The following is a 19,974-nucleotide window of genomic DNA, read 5'->3' as shown; positions in this document are numbered from 1 at the left end:
TCATGCTCTCCACATCCTCCTTAATTCCAGACTGGACTCATCCAACCACACCTTTATACTATGTATTTCTGTGCAGGATTAACAGCTGTGGAGCAAACTGATATTAAAGAATTGATTTCATTCTACACTTGACCAGGTGAAGGACATTTCACACTCCAGCTACTCTACTGTGAACCTGCTCCAGAAGGTGGATGACAGGTACAGCATCCTACCATTATCCTGACTGTCACTCCCCTGAACACAAACCAGGGTCAGAGGCAGTTCAAGGGTAATGGGAGCATTTGTTTGCATTCCAGGGCTGCTTCTATGTTGCTTAAGTGGTCAGACAGTCAGTGTTTGCGAGTCCTGGAGGCACAGAACCTCCGTGTCCCCCTTTGAAGGGCAACAGGTCATCTGGTGCGGTGAAAGGGTTATCATGGGGAAGGGGTGAGCATGGACGGTAGTGAATGAGCACACTCCTCTGCCAAGAATAGCGGTCACCCAAAACCCCCGAGGCAGGAGGAGGAGGCAGGGTGCTGACATCCTACACTTGGGAAAGACTGACTGGGCAAGTGAGAGCCTCTCTGGCATCTTGTCTTCAACTAGATACTGGAATGGTGTAGAAGGTTGGGATTTGATGGCTGGTTTCATTTTGGATCTGGTTCCAAGTTGGTTAAAATACCTGAATTTGTTGAGCTAGAAGTCTAACAAATCTTTTATCAATTATTTAATATTCTCCCTCTTTCTTACTACAAAAGAGTAATGTACAAAACATTCAGGTAGCAATTTAGCTAAAAACCAAAAATGTTATACAGCAAAATCTGGGAAAATCTTAGTATTAGAAGTACAGTATTGAAAATCTTTACATCAATCTGAGTTTCAATTCTCAAACATTCTTTAAAGTTGTTGAAAGTAAAACCTGAAGAGATTTCATTCGGGATTCGAAAAGATTCTGATTTGATAAGAGGATTTGATACTGGTTACAGATTCAATCAAATGCTATTAGCTGTACTGATGGGACCAACAAGAAAACTACAAAAACAGAGTCATCCCACAATACCCATCCCTGTTCTCTGGATGGTCAGAAAAACAAATCTAGCAGACCAACTGCAACTGACTTTTAAATCAGCTTTTCAGATAAGGATAAGGAAAAGGAATAAAATTATATCACACACACTATTCTAAATTAGTAGTAAGTGTACTTCAAGATATTCACAGCACAACTCAGCTCAGAGAAGAAGCTAACACAGCCTTACGGCACAATGCTTGTTGGACTCATATACAGTCTCCCAGGCCTCCCTCACAAATCAATTCTATCTGGCTGAGGGGGAGAACAAGTGAGTGCCAACACTAAATCCAATTATAAGACGGGCTGGCACCACTCTGTCTGATGACAGTGTCTACCTGAACCCCTGGGGGTGACAGCAGAGCCGGGGGTGCCAGCTTCAGCTGTGGCAGCAGAGGGGAAGAAAATCAGCAGAGGAATATGTGTGTCTGATTGTTCAGGAGTGCGTGCGTGTGTGTTTCTTACAATCAACAGGGTTAGTTGAGTGGCTCCTGGATGGTGTGTGTGTGTGTGTGTGTGTGTGTGTGTGTGTGTGTGTGTGTTTTGTGGCACACTGCCAGAGGCACATATCTGAGTAGAGCACTATGGGCGCCAGGCGCCAGCTGAACCTTTTTATTCCAGCCTGCTGCTGCAACTGCCCGGCAACTTGACTGCACCCTGGCACCTGTCTCAAAAACATACGCACACCCGCAACATGAAAACGCACACAACAGAGGCAAATGAATGTAGCATGGCAGAGACTCACATTTAAGCTGCGGCACCTGTCACGGACTTAACATGAATGACTGTGTCAAAGTTTAGGAGGGAGACAGCTCTGATACCCTGAAGCTACAAGTCGTGTCCTTTCCTTCCCTGCTATAAAACTAAAACTCATCTCCCTACTTGGACAGCAGTGGAGTACAGCTACAGACAACTGCGTTCCGACCAGGTTAGAGCAAGCAGACCAGTTCTCAAAAAACAAAACAAAAAACCACACATTCACTAAGATGGTAAAAAAAAAAAAAAAAAAAAAAGCCAGCCACTTCTGAGCCTAACCATGACCCTGAAGGCTAGCCTAAATACGGACATAAAATTAATGCTTCAACACGAAGAGGGGGGGCAAGAGGAACAAAAAAAAAGAAAAACCTTGAATTACGCTTCGAGAGCCTCATGCATTGCTCTCTTAAGTATGGGAGAGCCCGCACGATAAGCAACTTAAGAAGTGACTGTGTTTTATGAACGCCGCTCTAAAGCGTGTCCCCTACCGACCTGCCGGCTGCCAAGGTTACAGCAATCAGTTGAGCATCTAAAGTAGCCTGTAGGAGGATAGATAGTCAGAGAGGCCACCGACTGACATTGTCAGGAGGTATTTTGTAAGAGTGCCCTAGCCAGCGGTCTGTGTGTTATACACATAGGAGGTTGCCCGTGTAAATCAAGTTGCACAGGGCGGCCAGTTTATACTGCCCCTAGAACTGTAGGTTGAACCTCACAGAAGGCCACAGACCCCAGCCCATCCTAACAGGCAGTTACCAGTCAATAGTAAACAGGCTGGCAAGAGAGTTGAGGTCAAATCCTCAGAATGCATATCTCATATCTCATTAGGATTCAACCTAATTTACACCTGACAATATCTCTAATCTCATATAGAAATTGTGCCGACTTCTGATGTTGCTGGACTATATTTGCATCAAGCATTCCAGTACCTTTTCAGTATGGACCCTGAAATATGACTCCCTCTCACCAAAACACACACTGTCTCACACACACACACACACACACACACACACACACACACACACACTGTCACACACACACACACACACACACACACACACACACACACACACACACACAAATCACTCCCATTCCTATTATCAACGTCCATCAAAATTGACAGATGACTTGTTAGCTCTGCATCAATCAATGTTCTGGCAACCCTAATCTGTATTTGTCAATGGTACTATCTAACATGCTGGCTTCCTGTCGAATTTGCTTTTCCAGGTTGGATTCATAAATTAAATCGTAAACTAATTTATGTAGTCCTTTAAATGGTTTCTGCATTTTCATCAGGATTATCTGATGTTAAACTGATTTTAACCAACATTTTAAAAACACATATAAAATGAGTCTGCAATTGTAAAGTGCGCTGTTTATTTCGATTGCCGAGAACTGTTTTGTTCATATGGAATGTATATGAATGAAACTGAAGCCATCAAACTACACGGGACAGTGAAAGAGTGAAAACGAACAGGAAAGTCTGGACATTGACCAGAGTTTTTCAATAGCCCGGTCCAACCCCAGCATGCAGCTCCAGCCTACAGACCTATGTCCAGGCCTGGCTCTGATTTAACTGTGCCCCAGATTTCCTCTCCCTCCCAGGCTAACACCTGGACAGGATCTGTAAGCAGCCCCAGTCTTCCAGGTCTTGACAAAAACATCCCTGCCTGCTCTATTCCAGTCACTTCATAACTAAGGAGCAACGAGCACACTCAGCATCTGCCACCAATGCAAAGCTATGCAAGAGCCTAAAGGCTCTCTGATGCTCAAGATTTCTGTCTTTATCCAATCTGTGCAAGAGGGAAAAACAGCATAAATTGAAATTTTCTGCAACAAGATTGCTGTTGTTGCCAAAGTGAAGCATTTGACATGTTCCATATGACTTGTAGAAATTTAACTTCACCTCAGATCAAGCCATTACTACTAAACTATGCCTCCTCCCCTTTAATCACGTACACAAATGCAGACATACTGTATGAATTAGCTTTAGGAAAACCACAGAGCCCCCTGCCTGTTACTGACTGGCCCACAATTCAGAGAGCCCATGCTTGCTTCTCCAAATGACAAAAATTATCCTCATATGAGCTTGTTGTGTCCCTGCCATCTGTGACAAAAGAAAGAAAGCGAACATTTAAGGCTAAAGCCTCACAGTTAAACTCCGTTTATACACAAACAAAAACACAAAAAAAGTGGAACAAGCCTTTGAGAGAAGCCATTTTGGGCCATGACTGTGATTTGGAGCAAACTCTCTAAAATAAATGTGGGCTATAGTAAAATGAGGACGATGTTTGATGATGGACTTTGCCCAACATAGTTAGATTTGTCTCTTGATGGCGATTACAATAACTTAAGTAGGTGCTTCTCAGAATAGAAGCCCCATAAATCAACCACCTAGCGACAAAAGTGGAAAATCATGCCGACCCAATTAGTGCCGACTCTCAGCAGAATATTGTTGTGGCCCGCTTCAGTTCACTTCAGTCCAGGCAGATGGTTCTCCTGATTCTGATGGAGAGTCTTGTTGTCGCTATTATCTCCCCCTAGTTCTGCCTCAAGGCATGAAAACTAGCTCTGGCCCCTGGGAGTGGCTACTACAATCATCAGGCAAAGTCAATGTAACACTGCATCACTATGTCTTCATCCTCTTTTATTTTCCTCTCTCTTTTCTTTCTTTAAGCAAGTCCACTACTTCTTGGTCATTTTTTAAAGGCTTTTAAAAAATGACCTTGCTTTTATGCTGATATTCAACTATTGGACTTCTCCAAATACATTCAAAAGTAGAAGGTAAAAGAAGATTAGCAATTCTTTGTTTTGCAAAATGTTAACCTCCATTTCTTACTTAGGATTTGTTTACTGGGTTTCATTTTTCAACAACGTAGCACATAATACAATACTGTTAAGCTGTTGATATGAAAGGTACGGCACAAAAAAAGAATCATAATGGCAGAAATCCCAGATTTGGATCAGCACACAATCTAATTAATCAGTCCTGCAACCCAAGGGTTATCTTTCCAACAGAATCAGCTAAATCAGTTTCATACTTTTTGAAGTTGCAGCTATACAGTTATTACAGCACGCCTTTGAAGAGATCAGAAGTTCAAAAGAATCTCAATCCTGCAAACTTTCCTTAAGTTTACATTATCATTTGAAATTGACCCTTGCTGTAATCACAGTGCTGCATTTAAGACCATTTGTGCATGTGATGATGACAGGGAAGTCCAAGGTAAATCAAACATCTGAGTACAACCTCGCAGATTAAAAAAAAAAACCAAACAATACAGCTTTTGTTTGTAACCAAACTCCACTGTCGCAAGGCTGATGTGGTTGTTTTGCAAGAGAAGAGACACATACATTTCACACTGAGGGCAATAAACACAATCATGAGGACACCGTGTGTAGAAGGCACTGATCAGTCAAGTCTAGGGCTATGTGTGATGATTACTTTGCTATTGATTGATCCGTATGAATTAATCAATTATTCATTTTGCACAAAAATGTCACAAATAAACACCAGTTTATTTCCCATCCTAACAATGTCTTAAAATTGATTACTTTGTCAAGCCTGTAAAAGAAATTATGCAACTTAAAATGGAGAAAAGAGAGGGCATAATTGAGAACCGATCGATTGATTGCTGCAGCACTAGTTTAATCATTGATCCCTAAACCGTTCTTTCACCCTTCGCAATTTTTAGATCTCTGTATTGTCAATTTAATGCATAGAAATACAACACTGTCAACTCTGCTTATTATAAACTCTTACCATAAAACAATCGTGGCCCCTTTTATGGCACCAACTCTCAAACACTGCACCGTAAACAGTGGACTCAGCCAGCCATGGGCCCTTATCAGGCACTGCTGAGCTCAGTTCTATTCTGAAGGTGGTGTTATGAAACACTGAGTGGGAGTCGTAGTATTATACATAGCTGCCTGTGTAGGCCAACTCTTTAATCAGTCACTGTAATTGCTGGGATGGACTTTGAACCACAGACATATTTGTCTCTGCTTTTCATCCATAGCTAAACAGCCAAGGGGAGGGAGGCAGCAAGCGCTCGGGCCCCAGCAGTGCACAACTCCTGCCTCGGCCCCACGAGCAGCCAAGCATGGAGGAGCAACGGAGGGGTCACAAACCAGAAGAAAGAGTTTTGGCTGAGGGTGGGACAGAGGAGGAGAGATGAGGAATGGAGGGGGGGGGGGGGTGGAGTGGCTCAAAAAGAAGGAAGAAGGGAAAGTAGCGGTGGTAAATGGAGAGAACATGATGGTACACAAGTCTCCAGTGGCAGATTGAGTGCTTTGAGGAGCCCAAACAGGACTCTCCTCTGAATACTAAGACCTTTCATAGAGGCAACACTGCTACAGAGACACAACTCCAAAGCCTCTCCTTTGAGGCCCCTGCGATATATAGGGCTTTCAAATGCTTGTGCAAGAGTAGGTCTAATTAGAAGTCGAGGCGATACAAGGGGGGGGGGGGTTAAGAGAGGCGGAGCAGAGGAGCTAAAGAGAAGAAGAGAGGCAAGGAGGGGTGCTTGATTTAAGAGGCCATTGTTTTAACAAGTACATTCTGCCTCCCCCTGCTTGCTCCTCATGGCCTCCCCTTCAGATGCCCACACTCCACAGAGTCAAAAGGCGGTGTTTAGCCCCTGTGAACGAAGAGGGGCTGGGCTTGTTTTGACACTTTGTCCTCCTTGGCTTCTGTGAAAGGGCCCCGCTTCTATGGGCCACTCGAGTTCATTAGGGAGTGCAGCGCTTTCAGTCGCGTCCCCATTCCAGCTCCAGGCCTCAATGGGGCCTCCAAAGCCCTTCTCTGTTTGTTTAATAAAGACCCTCACCACCTCAACAGCTACCACCTCAATTTCCCTCATCACAGGCCTGGCTGAGTTAGTGCTAGCAGGGTAAGGGTCCACTGGGAGAAAATGGTGAAGAAGAAAGAGTGGGGTAATAGATGTTAAGAAGAAGCATAGGCATGAAGATGGATGGCATAGAGAAAAAAAAAAAATATTTTTCAACTCTGTGAAATACGAATTACACAGTTAAAGCACCTCACCTGCATCGACAACTAGCTGTGAGGCAAGTGCACTTTCTCAGGTCAAGCATTGTGTGTGTGTGTCCAGAGTCAGGTTTCAGCTCTCACACTTTTTAGGTGACATCACCGTGCATGAGTATTGAGGGGACAACATTGAGCAATGTCACTCTAGAAGAGCAAAGGCACTCTGAGATCATACGAGTCCCAAGGAAGTCTCAGCTGCCACTGAGTGTGTAAATGTGTGTACACGAGCTACACTTGGAGATTATTACTTTGTGAAAGTAAAAGTGGGGTGATTGTAGACCTCAGTTTTCTGCTAGCTAGCCGTTAGTTACCTGTGGTATGGTATGTCCCAATTTCCATATAAGCCTATGCTGTACCAGAGGCACTGTAATGTCGGCTGGTTATTATGAACTTTGGAATACTAAGGAAGTTGGTTATGTTATGCATGCTCCAGTTGTATGCATAGGATCTTGACTGGGTTCGGCAATCGTCCCTTCAATTGCGGGTAAGATCATCAATCAGCATGTCATGCTATATATTGCTGTCTTTGTGGACAAATACTCTATTGAATCTGAAATTATCCACTAATCAGTCTATCAACAAAAAATTATTTGACAATTTTGATTTATTAATTTGATTGATTTATTTAATTATTTAAGCATTTTTATCTGTCTGTCTATCTATTATTTAAATCACAAATTCCAAATATAATCTGGTTCCAGCTTCGCGAATGTGAGGATTCAGTATTTTCTCTGTTATATATCGTAGAGTATCTTTGTGTTTGGACTGCTGATCGGACAAAACAAGACAACTAAAGTTGTCATCTTGGGCTCTGGGAAACTGATGAGCATTTCCCATCCGTTCATCCACATCCTTTCATCCACATTAATCAATAGATTAATCAATAAACAAAATAGGTGTAGCAACCTCTGAATTTTTTAATTGCATATATTTAAGCAACTCTTAAGTACAGTTAGGTACACAAGTATTTGGACAGTGACACAATTTACATAATTTGGCCTCCGTACACCCCAACAATGGATTTGAAGGGAGGCCATCAAGATGTGACTGATGTGTAGACTTTCAGCTTTAATTGAAGGAGTTTAGCAAAAATATCACATTAACAATTTAGGAATTACAGCCATTATTACACATAGTCCCTCATTTTAAGAAGTAAAAGTAATTGGATGAACTAACATAATTATAAATATAAGGATTATTTCTAATACTTGGATGAAAATAATTTGCATTCAATGACTGCCTGAAGTCTGGAACCCATGGACATCACCAAAAGTTTCCTCCCTTGAGATGCTTTGTCAGGTCTTTACTGCAGCTGCCTTCAGTTGCTGCTTGTTTGTGAGTCTTTTTCTGCCCTCAGTTTTGTCTTCAGTGAGTGAAAAGCATGCTCATTTCGGCTGAGTTTAGGTCACTGACTTGGCAATTGAAGAATATTACATTTCTTTTCCTTGAGAAGCTCTTGGGTTGCTTTCGCAGTATGTTTTGGGTCCTTACCCATCTGTGCTGTGAAGCACTATCCTATCAGTATTGCAGCTTTTGGCTGAATCTGAGCAGATAGTACAGCCCTGTACACTTTAGAATTCATCCTGCTACTTCTACTAGCAGTCACATCATCATTGAACACCAGTGACTCAGTTCCATTGGCAGCCATACATACCCATGCCAAACACTGCCTCCACAATATGTGTGACAGGTAAACCATCTGTATTTACATTCATGAAGGAGTCTCTTGATTGTAGACTTTGACAATGATCCATCCACCTCCTCGAGAGTGTTCTTGACCTGGCTAGATTTTGTAAAGGGTTTTTCTTCACCAAGGAAAGACTTCCTCGATCGTCCACTTTGGTTGTCTTCTGTGGTCTTCCAGGCCCTTTGGTGTTGCTGAGCTCGCCAGTGCATTTCTTCTTTTAAAGAATCTACCAGATCATTGATTTGGCCACTCGTAAAGTTTCTGCTATCTGTTTGATTGTTTTGTCTTTTCAGCCTAATGATGGCCTCCTTCATTTTCATCAACAAGTCTTTGAATCACATAGTGAGAGTTCCCATGAACAGCTACCAAATGCAAATTCCACACTTGGAATCAACTCCAGACTTTTATTTGCTTAATTTGTCATTAAATAACAAACGAACAGGCCACACCTGGCCATGAAACTGATTGTCAGACAGACAATTGTCGAATTACTTTTAAGCCTCTGAAAATGAGGGACTATGTATAAAAATGGCTGTAATTCCTAAATGGTTAATGTGATATTTTTGTTGAACCCCTTTAGTTAAAGCTGAAAGTCGACACTTCAGTCACATATTGATGACAAATGAATTGTGGCGGTGTACAGAGGCAAAATTATATACAATTGTGTCACTGCAGTGTAATCGTAAAGTCACCCAAGTCGATTGAGCTGTTTTTCTTCAGAGCTGAACAACACAGCAATGTCAGCTTTTATGTGGACAGCAGCTATGCATGAGATTTGGATGCAAATGTTTGACACTCATAAGCCTAATCTCCATCATCAGCCATTAACAACTGATCAGATTTCTTAAATTCCCATTATAGCAATCACTGTGATTCAATTCATAAACACAGTTCTGCCCATTAGGTGCAAAACGGAAAAGATGTTGATTAGATCTATTCAAAGCTTCCCATTTGTCTGCGAATTTATTTCAATGATGCCGGAGATGATGATAACATCAAATATACCCTACCACATTCACTGCACTGTATGAGAGTATAGTGAAAGCTCATTTATTTTTGTAAGGATTTTATAATTACTTGGAAATAACACAGAAAATCTGGTTATTAAAAGACATACAGCTAAATTCTTAATTTTTTTTTTGGAGTCACAAAAACTGGAATTACGGGAAAACTACGGGGTTCACTTATTTTTCACTACATAGCTACATCAGGCCTTTAACATCCACCTAAAGTCCATTAGGTAGCTAATAGTGTAAATGTACAGACAGGATTTGTTGTGTTATAGGATTTACCACTCACCAATGTGTGATGTAGAGAAAGTGTGGGGGGTCTCAGTCAAATCATATCACACTCTAATCTTATCTGAAGCTTGAGATGGAAGCCGTGAGAGTGTGTGTGTTCCGAAACATAAGCCTGAACAGGCTGTTTGTGCACACAGGCATGTTGAGCGAATTGAGGAGCCTTCATTCAGGCACCTTTTGGAGGTGATCTATGAGACAGCTGCAGGCCCCCATCTGCAGGACCCCCACTGGTGAACAAAGAGGGTGGGCAGAACGGATAAAGGTGGTGACCATAAGCAACATGGAAGAGTTTAAGCAGTGAAGCAGAGATATGATCAGGAAAAAAAAAAAAAAAAAAAAAAAAAAAGGAAAACAATCTCACTTGAGAATAAAGGCAGCTGTGTGGCAAAAAACTAAAAACATATCTGGAAAGCATGTGGCAAAAGGACAGAAAGGGTCACGCGGCTCTGAGCTGGGATTTTCCACTGAAAATTGTCTTTTGAGTGCCAAAAGTTCACCTCTGTAGGCTTGAAAGTTGGCTCTGAAAGGTTTGCAGCTTACTCTGGCACCTGTAGTAAGCTTGGATTCACAGCAGTTGGAATGGATTCCAATGGTTTGTGTCACACAATATGCCATTTATCTGCCATGCTCTCCCCTCCTCGTAACACAGAGGCTCCTCCCAAAGTAGCATATACAGTATTTTTCTGGTGAAGCAACAATTGTTTGGAACTTCTGAATCAACAGAAAAGGGGTTAATTAATTATGCTGCACTAGTGGTCTAACACATTTCTGTGAGTGCTCTGATGTCTTTTTTGCCATGATGATGAATGTGAATCGAAGCTGAGGGAGGAAGCTGCAAACTTTTTTTTTAGGTTTACAGGCAGTGAGTGCTTGATGATCAAAATGCAGATTTTCACTGGAGTACTCCTTTAAAGAGGAAGAAAAGACATGCCAAATACTAATGGAAATGAAGCAAGAGCGTGTGTGTTTGTTCAGCCCGAGTTGGCTGAAGGACGAATCTTTTATATTAAAAATAAATAAATAAATAAAAATTAACAGAAGTAGCATAGAGGGCAGCCTGTTTGTGAGTTTCCATGTAGTATGTAGTAGAAAACATGTACGTACGTACGCACGCACGCACACACACACACAGTCCATGACCTCGGCTGGTGAATGGGGCGATGTCCAGTCAGGGAAAGAAGCCTGTCTGTCTCTGTAGTTATTTATATCCTGAACTCTCACCCAATCTGTTTTCTGTCTATGGTCTACATGACGGGGGAAGGACAAAGATGTAAACAGTTAACTGTTCTAGCAGATTTGGCAGGTGGTGCTTTTTATATGCAGTAGAATATCACCATATATTTCCAACTTTTCTAAAAGCTTTTCCTCACTGTGTTTACTCATAGTCTTGGAAAATCAAAAACATCCTGGAGAAATTCTGATAATCAAATTCATGATGTGACTGCTGCAATATAATCCTCCTATATAAAAAGGAGCTTCAACAGTTGTTAAGCAATGATCATCCAACAAAGGCAAATTAATGATTAATTGCTATCTATTCAAGCATAAAACCATTCAACTGGCCATTCCTTTCCAAGATTGATTGGACACCCCCTCCCAGAAAATGACAAGGGGACAACTGTCCTGCACTGAAACATTGTTCAGATATTTCTGTTGCCCAGAGACAAAAGTCATCTCCAAACCATATGTTTGTGTGCGCGGCCCACTGTGCAATGTAACCCGTTAGACACGCAGAAAATATGGTTGCACAAATTCCCTTTCGCCCCTCAGTAAAGAGAGACAATGCACAAGAAAAAGTGGCTTATTTTTAATGCATGGCGGAAGCCACATTCGGGGATGGAAAGAGGCCTTTCATCACAACAATCTGCTGAAGCCTCAATCATTTAACTCTGACGTCCTCTTCCAAATTTGCTGGAATTTCATCAATGTCCAAACAAATGTTTCTCCCCTAAGTAACAGCAAGATGGGAGTGAAGCCAATGAAGTTACTATGGATCTGTATGTGTGTGTCCTTCAAAATGTCTTTATGTCCCTGCACCCCTCCCCTGGTTGTGCTCAGACAGCGAGTCTCCTGCCCTGCTTATCTTTCTTTCCTCTAAAGCAGACCCCCGCTGAGACAGAGAACCACAGTTTATTACACTCTCCTATAATCTGCAACCCCTGTGGAACTCAGATTCATACTACATGGCCTAAAAAATGGCCAATGTCCCTTTCAATACCAAACCTCTGTGGTGACGTGGCCTAAATTCATGTCACAGAAATTTAAAAGACAGCAGACAGTAACAGTATCACAGTACATTTGTTGTACTATTGATGTAACAGGACTTTTTCTGTTGTAAGCACTCAAACAGGAAATTTTTATTAGACTGAAACTCACATATTTGTAATACATGTTTCAAGGGAAAACCGGGTTGCTGATATTACCAACTCCAGTGAATGAACTGCAGTTATAGAGCACATTGTCTTTGATTCACCCACTCACATTCACACACTGGTAAATTGCTCCACCACCGGGAGCAATTTGGGATCTAGTGTCTTGCTCAAGGACACTTCGCCATGTGGACAGGAGGAGGTGGGGATGAAACCACCAAGCACAATCTAAAACCTGAGCCACAGCTTCCCGCCGAACCAATGCTGAATGATCAAGAGAAAAACTGTAAATGGCCCAGAGCTAGGCTCGGAGGTTAATTTTCATTTGTTGTCCTGGCCAGATGTTAAAATGCATCTTGATTATTTTGGCTTCCATTTGATCAAAGATCAATATCTAAACAGCACTTTTAGTTCCTCCAATCATTTGGTCATTTACATCAACAATTGCACATAGGTGGCTCTCTCTCATCCTCCTTGTAGGGTGAAAGCGGCAGCAAAAACAGTCAAACAGAATTAAAACCTTGACACTGCTTTCTACCAATGGAGCTTTTCTGTTGTTACACCACCATCCATTGCTTAACACACTGAGGGCTGCCAGTGGTTGACTTTGTTTGCTTGCTCTTGTGCTCCCAGAGCTGACATCTGTGACATATATTAGTGCTGTGAACATAATTGAAACGGGCCCCGGGGCCGTGGCATCATGTTCTGAAATCAGAAACGACCCCAAATACGAGAGCCCGGGGGTCTCTCGCAGAGGAGGCCAGCCTAGCAGGAAGAGAGTCAGGTGATTTATAGGACGGTGGAGGAACATGAGTAGAAGAGTTGGGGGGAGGGTGGTATGAAGTCTGACATTTATCCATACGAGAATGTTGGGGGGGGGTGGGTGAGAATCTAGTAATCATAGGTTACCTCCACTGATACCTTGGAGGTGCAATTCCATCCCATCAGCACAGACACACAAAGCACAGTGGGAGTATCAGGTGGCCCACTCGGCCTTATCCTGGTGAAAGCAAAAGCCTGGCCAACACCAACCTAACCAGGAGGGCACACATACGTTCATTCAGGCCACACAAAAAAAAAAAAAAAAAAAAAATCACACACAATCATCCAACACAACTGCTCCAGCCTCAGATTCATTGATGAACTCCTCCTCCTCCTCCTCCTCCTGAAGTCCCTGAAAAAGCTTCATCTTCAACAAGAAAGTCACCAGAGTGGAAGTTGAGTGTGCATATATGCCAAAACAATCAAACCTTGCCAGGAGTAAGGACAAAGGAGTCCCGTTTCATAGACGCGAGCTATGGCCATATCCACCAAAACAACATTTCCCTCTCAGAGAAAAGTATCGTCGCCTGTAGAATGTAATCTGCACCAAAAACAATTCATGGCAAGCAATAAATCTGTCTGTGGGCCAAGTTATTTGGAAATATCAACATTAGAACTCCATTAATACCAACGCAATTACTCTGAGGACACTTTATCAAATGTGGCGTTGGAGCTATTTTCCAAGAAAAAAAAAATCATAAATTTACATTCTTATGCTCGCTGGGTACGCAAAACCACGCCTGCGGGTTCTCTGAAAAGGCCACTAGTGAGAGTGTGTGTGAGTGTGCAGTAGTCCAGGATAAGGAGGGCAATGTCGAGGGACTAATCATTCCAACAAGGGGGATACAAGCGGCAGGGAAGGGCGCAGAGGCCCGCAGCAACCAGAACCAGAGAGCAGGGAAGCATAGTGAACACAAGGCTAAACTCCCCACCTCCCCTTTCCAACCCACTTTCTCCTCGCCTCCCTGTCTCTCTCCACTTGCCCTGTACGCTGGTCTTACATCTCTAATTGTCTTCTTTTAGCTTCTTTTGTTCTCCCTCCGGTTACCACTAGTGCTGATTACTTGATTACCTGATTAGACAGCTTAAAATAAAAAAATAAAAAAAAGTTTATCAACAACATCCTCTGAAATTGTTTTGCAGAGGTGACAAGGCGGAGATCTCACAGACCCTGACACAAGTCATCTCTACTGTGTTTCACTAGTGCAACGGGTACCACAATGATACCTTTTCAATACCTTGTCTTAAATAACATAAACATCTTTTTCTACCAAATTCTTTATTTCATTAAACAGAAGAGGCCAACCTTCTCACATGTTATGTGGTCAAAGGCTAAACAAATTACAGCAAAATTATGATTTAAATCACAAACCGTCTGATCAAAGTATAAGTTGAGTATGACTCTGACCAGACACTCGATGCAAACTTTCTGTGTGTTTCCATTCAATATTCAATAACACATTTTAGACAGTATCAAATAAGTTCTTAAGGTTGATACTCCTCCATACTTTTCTCTTGTGATCAATTTGCTGTTATTACTAGATGGAAAACTAAAAAAAGCCATGCTCAATAAAAATATGGCATTTGCTCTGTTATTTTGCCCTTAAGGATTATATTTTATATCAAAAGATTACTACATTTTTTATGTTAGCGAAGGTGCTCTTTATCTCAGGTGAGGAAAACCGCCTCCGCTATAAAACACTGCTGCAAACTCAGCCATTTAGCAAGTAACAATGCTAAACCTTCCCCGCTCTCAGCATCTGGGACGTGAGGATGTGTTGCTTTTTCTGTTCTATATCATTTTTAATGCCATGACTTTCGTTGTTAGACTTTTTAGTAGACAAAACTAACAATATGAAGATGTAGCCTTGACACTACAACGGGCTTTTATATGATGTGAAAAAACACGTTACAGCCCATCTCTTTTCACTGAATTTTACAGTCATCATCATCCCCTTCCTTTTCTTCATCTTCTTTGTTTGGCTGCAGGAGATAAAAACAACCAACCCCATTCAATGAAGGACTTTTTGGACAGTTGACTAGTGTCAGTTTCATACAGCAGCACTGTTTCAGTTTAGTCCTGCTCAGTTCTGCAGGAGAGGGATCATCGTGTAAATTGAAAATTTCATCCCAATCCCAATGGATTATGGTTGTTGCTGGTCAGTGATGCTTTTACTCTGAATTCAAACGTGATCTAAAGTGCAGTGATGCCTTCGGTGGAACCACACCAGAGGTTCTGAGCCAACCTGTGAGTCCAATCAATAGTTGATTAGTAAATGAGGAGGGTTCAATGGGAATCACTGGGTGAGGGGTCGTGCTGTCCCAGAGTACATCATTAAACTGTGTAACACACTCTCCACAACAGGCCATTAGTCCAACTCAGCCCATTACTGCAAGGGCACTAGAGAAGGCATCTTGACCTCACACACATGTTGGACACTCTCTTTGTCTCTGTCCCTCTCAAACACAAACAGACACACACACACACACACACACACACACACACACACACACACACACACACACACACACACACAGAGTCAGACTAATAAATCATTGCCCTGGGTCATCTACTGTCAAATGGGGATGGCGGCTGGCTTTTGTAATGTCATTTACTGTACACAGCTTAGAAATGATAGCTTTACCCCTTTATTCATCTCTCCATGAATCCCATAATGTATATTTTAAAATACAGTACGATATGTCCGGGTTAAACCAATATATCACTTTGCCAATATTTGCGGCCAGTATGATGAACATTTCAGGTCTTGAACCACCAGAATTTCATCTTCGCTTTAAACATTTTATTTAGTCAATTAATTGTTTAAAGATATATTTATCTATGTTGGTTTTATATGTATCCTGGAATTTTCCAACCACTGGATAGCTGCAGTATGAGATCCTGTCTTCGGTAGCCACTAGCCTCAAAATAATATCATTAGTGCGAGTCTGACTGTCAATGTCACATGAGGGTTTAAATGCTAGTTGAGAGGCTTTTCCATCCTGACAAAAATATACCTCTGAGGGGGAAAAATGTTGTACTTAGAATTCCTGGCGTGAAAATGATCAAATTTAAAGATCTTAAATTAAAGATAGGAACGAAACACCATCCATGACCAGCTTCCGCCCCCAAAAAAGGCACGGGACAGAATCAGTTGAGCTATACGTTGTGTGCCACAATGGAAAATGCCAACAGCAGCACCTCACAATCATCAACCACAGACCACGACGTGTTTGAGACGTGATACAGGCCCAGCAGACTTAATGGCTTTATGAAAGAACAAGTCCATAATTAAACGATCACGGCCCCCCGCCCCACATAAAGAGGGGAGGTGGGGGAAAGCGTTGATAACTACATCTGAAAGGACGAAAGGCCCGTCTATAAATAAGATGTGGATCATCCAGGGGGGGCTTTTGTTTACAATCGGGATATTGAATCTTATCTGGCTGACATTTTGCAGACAGTCTCCTGGTGACATTTAGGAGATGTCACAATTACAGCAACCTCCTCTTGAGGTCCAACCAGCCAATTACAGATGCAATTTTTCCTATCCTGTCAGTTAAATCTTTTCATGTCGTGTCATAGGGCACGGCACCCATGTGCGTGCGAGTGTGTGTGTACGTATGACGCTAAGCCCGGTGTGCGTGTGTGTGTGTGTGTGTGTGTCTGTGTGTCTGTGTGTGTTTAGAAATAGCTTCAGTAGGGTCCCTGCATTCCAGCGGCTGTTCTAACATGTTGTAAATACAAGGTGTTAGAGAAAACATAGGAAGGGGGTGGTGGAAATCACTCAGACCTATTACAACTGCCCCTGTGGCGGGGGGCACAGGATGTAGGTTATCACAGATAAACAACCCAGTTCACCTGCAATCGGAGAACAGAGCAGTGGGTTTGGTTGTTTGAAAATGAACAGAAAAATACGGGCTGCATCCACCGACACTGCTGTCGTATCCCAAGGATTTAGTCTTGTTTTAAATCAATGGATAATCTGCATAACAGAGACGAGTGAAAAGTGTTTTTGTTTTTTTGTTTTTTAAAACAAACTGTACAGAACTTTCTACCAGCTTATAAACAATGCAACAGCACAAAATCCATCACGTATTCTCTTTCATACATTTCACAATGTTTTATTCTCAGTTTTCTTGGCATCCAAGACAAGCCCTAGTTTAAAACAGCATTGCAACCCATTTAAGATTGGGGCTTTTAATTCCCACATCAGCCAGGACTGATGGCAAATCTGCGTCAAGGTGGAGCTGTGACCAGGCATACACCTACACCCCTCGTACTGTAGAACTTGCAGCCCAACCTTCATGGAACACCAAAAAAAACCACTCACAAACCCTTCAGTAAACCCATATAAATCACAACTGAATGCACTACAACAAATAATACCCATAGCCTTCCGACAGCACGTACAGCTGACATACAGGCTAAGTGGGGTGCATGGCGTGAGCAGAAGCTTCAGGACTGCAAAACATAGTAGGCGTCGCGAGTGAAAATATGAAATTGTAAGCGACGTTTTCGCGAGTCGCATCAATAAAATGCGATGAACTGCTGCAGACCTGAGAGCCCGGACCGTCGGCTGCAACACTTGCACGGGCATATTGTCAAACAAGATTTTTTTAATTTTTTTTTTTAAAGAAAAGAAAAAAGAATAAAACACACACTCTCACATACACTCTCGACTCGAGTTTCTATTCTAACCACCTACATTTAACCACCTCTCTAATAAGGGGGAAACTTGGCTGCTGAGTTTATGTGTCTCAATTGTGTGAGTCAAACCACCACAAAGCTGATAAGGAGGGAATTAAAAAAAAACAAAACAAAAAAAACAAAACATACTACTGCCAAACACCGGCGGTGCAAAAATCCATCCGTGCACCTCTTCCAAAACCCCCTCACATGCAGTTTCAAGTCCCACTTTGCGACGTTGTTAAATGGACGTTTTCCTACCTGGAGTCTGGCTGAGCAGCAAAGTTACCAGGGCTCCCCACAGCACCGCGGCCAGCTGCATCTTGTACCCCGCTTTTTCCTCTCGCTTCTCCGGGCTTCCCTTTCCCCCTTTTTTTTTTTTTTTTCCCCCCCTCTTCTTCTCCTCACGGTTAAATATCAACCGGCTTCTGTTACGAGAAGACGCTCCGGCTCTCAGGCTAACTTCACACCATGACTGACTTCTTGGCCCCCGTTCTCTCCCCGGCCTCCTCCGCCTCCTCCGCCGCCTCCTCCTCTCGTGTGTGGCGACGCGACGAAACCGGGATTAGAAAGTTAACTCTGACGGGGCCACGGCTCGGCCGCGGTCTCCAACGTGTTGTGCTCGAGCTGCGGACGGTGTGGCTACCCAAAAGGAGCTGCGGGCCGTACCAAACGCGGGCTGCGGGGGAGCAGGCTGTGTCTGCCCGCGGTATTTCTCCGGCTAAAATGGGCGCAAGTGAGCAACGGCGACGAATCGTTATCAAGTCAAGTGACGGGAAATACAAGAAAAAACTCCGGATTCTCCGATTTGTTGTTTTTATACCTTTTATTTCCTCACGCGTCTATGTATTCCCCTGTCCCTCAAGAAATTGTCTCGTCCAAAATCTCTGCTCTGGTTGTGTCATTTCTTAAATTGCAATGTCTTTTTAAAAGGGGCTGTTGGTCAATAAATCAAAGGACAGAGTCCGGCTGCCCCCGAGATGTTTGTGCATTTGTTCACAACGCGGAAAAAGTTTATTTATTTATGTTTTTTTTTTTTTTTTCCCCTCTGTCATTCTGCTTCTCTCTCTCTTACACAATGTGGTTTAAAGAAAAACGAGAAGAAGAGGACGGGAAAAGCCTCTCTTTGTCACGTATGTCAATGGAGGAAAATTACACAACAGTGGTTTCCACAGTGGGGTCTAATAACCATGAGATGAGGGTATTATAAGGCCATTATTCAGTACCAGAGATTTACAAAAAAGTGACTGGGGGGGATACAATGGTTACATTAAAATGTAATTAATTCCAAAAAGGTCACCGTGGACGCATGGTAGGGATTATACATGAACACCACAAATTTATACAGGCAGTTTAGTCCAAAAAGTCAAATCTAAAGTCATTATTAACCATGACACACTAAGTGCAAAATCCTGTAGGAATATGATAGTGGCATCAAGCAACTACTCAACACAATGAAGTCAAGGAAGACTGAAGACACCCTGCACGAGCACCCATAGGAGCATTGTACTGATAGCAGGAGTTTAACAATTTTAGAGCTTTAAACCCCATGAATTATGCACTAAGTAAGAAAATAAGCACCCTACACCATATGTTCCTATGAGTATGTTAGTATGATGCTATGAGAGACTAAAAGAATACAACTAGGTCCCACAGATCCGCACTTGAAGTCGCACATCATAGATAGATAGATAGATAGATAGATAGATAGATAAAGTGCCTTGTAGCTGGCAGCTGTCGTGCCACAATGGGAAACTGCGGTATGACAGCTGCCAATTCACATAAATCACAAAAGAAGCGAGGTAAGGATACTCAAGGAGGTAAGAGAGACAGAAAGTACAATTTAAAAAATCAGCTCAGCTCAGATTAAATAATTTAATACCTTGTACCAGCGGCATAATATACGGTACACTACATTTAGTGAATCATATCTAGATGGGATAAACAAACGTAACAGGCCAGATCTGGCCTGAAAATATTTATTCTAATTCTAAAGATGTGTTAAAGTTTGAGAACCTTTGATTCATTCTTTATGACTGTGTGAAAACTGAAAAAAAAAAAAAAAAAAAATCACCCAGAAGCTGACATTTTCAACTGTGACTTTGACCACCTTTACATGTTGTCCCAGATGTTTTCCCAGCTATTTTGTGGTATAAATAAAATTTAAACATTTGCTTTGATATTTGCTCGCCAAAAAAAAAAAAAAAATACGGCATGCCGGCTAATTTTTTCGTTAAATGACTGAATGACTGGCTTGTGCACT

The 19,974-nt window shown here is 42.2% G+C and overlaps 1 protein-coding gene across 2 annotated transcripts in view; it reads right to left on the bottom strand.

The window, feature by feature from the left end:
* Window positions 1-18,073, bottom strand: part of lrp4 (low density lipoprotein receptor-related protein 4) — a 115,704-nt gene extending 97,631 nt beyond the window's left edge. For both annotated transcript variants that reach the window (XM_040135019.1, XM_040135027.1), the window contains exon 1: window positions 17,973-18,073. In XM_040135019.1, the coding sequence (XP_039990953.1) occupies window positions 17,973-18,033 (61 nt within the window). In that variant the 5' untranslated portion in view covers window positions 18,034-18,073. The remainder of the gene's footprint in view (window positions 1-17,972) is intronic.
* Between the last annotated feature and the right edge of the window lie 1,901 nt (window positions 18,074-19,974).

The sequence above is a fragment of the Xiphias gladius genome, chromosome 1 (assembly GCF_016859285.1).
Source record: "Xiphias gladius isolate SHS-SW01 ecotype Sanya breed wild chromosome 1, ASM1685928v1, whole genome shotgun sequence".
NCBI classification, from domain to species: domain Eukaryota; kingdom Metazoa; phylum Chordata; class Actinopteri; order Istiophoriformes; family Xiphiidae; genus Xiphias; species Xiphias gladius.
The sequence above is the reverse complement of the archived record's forward strand: the minus strand, read 5'-3'. Positions and strand labels throughout refer to the sequence as shown.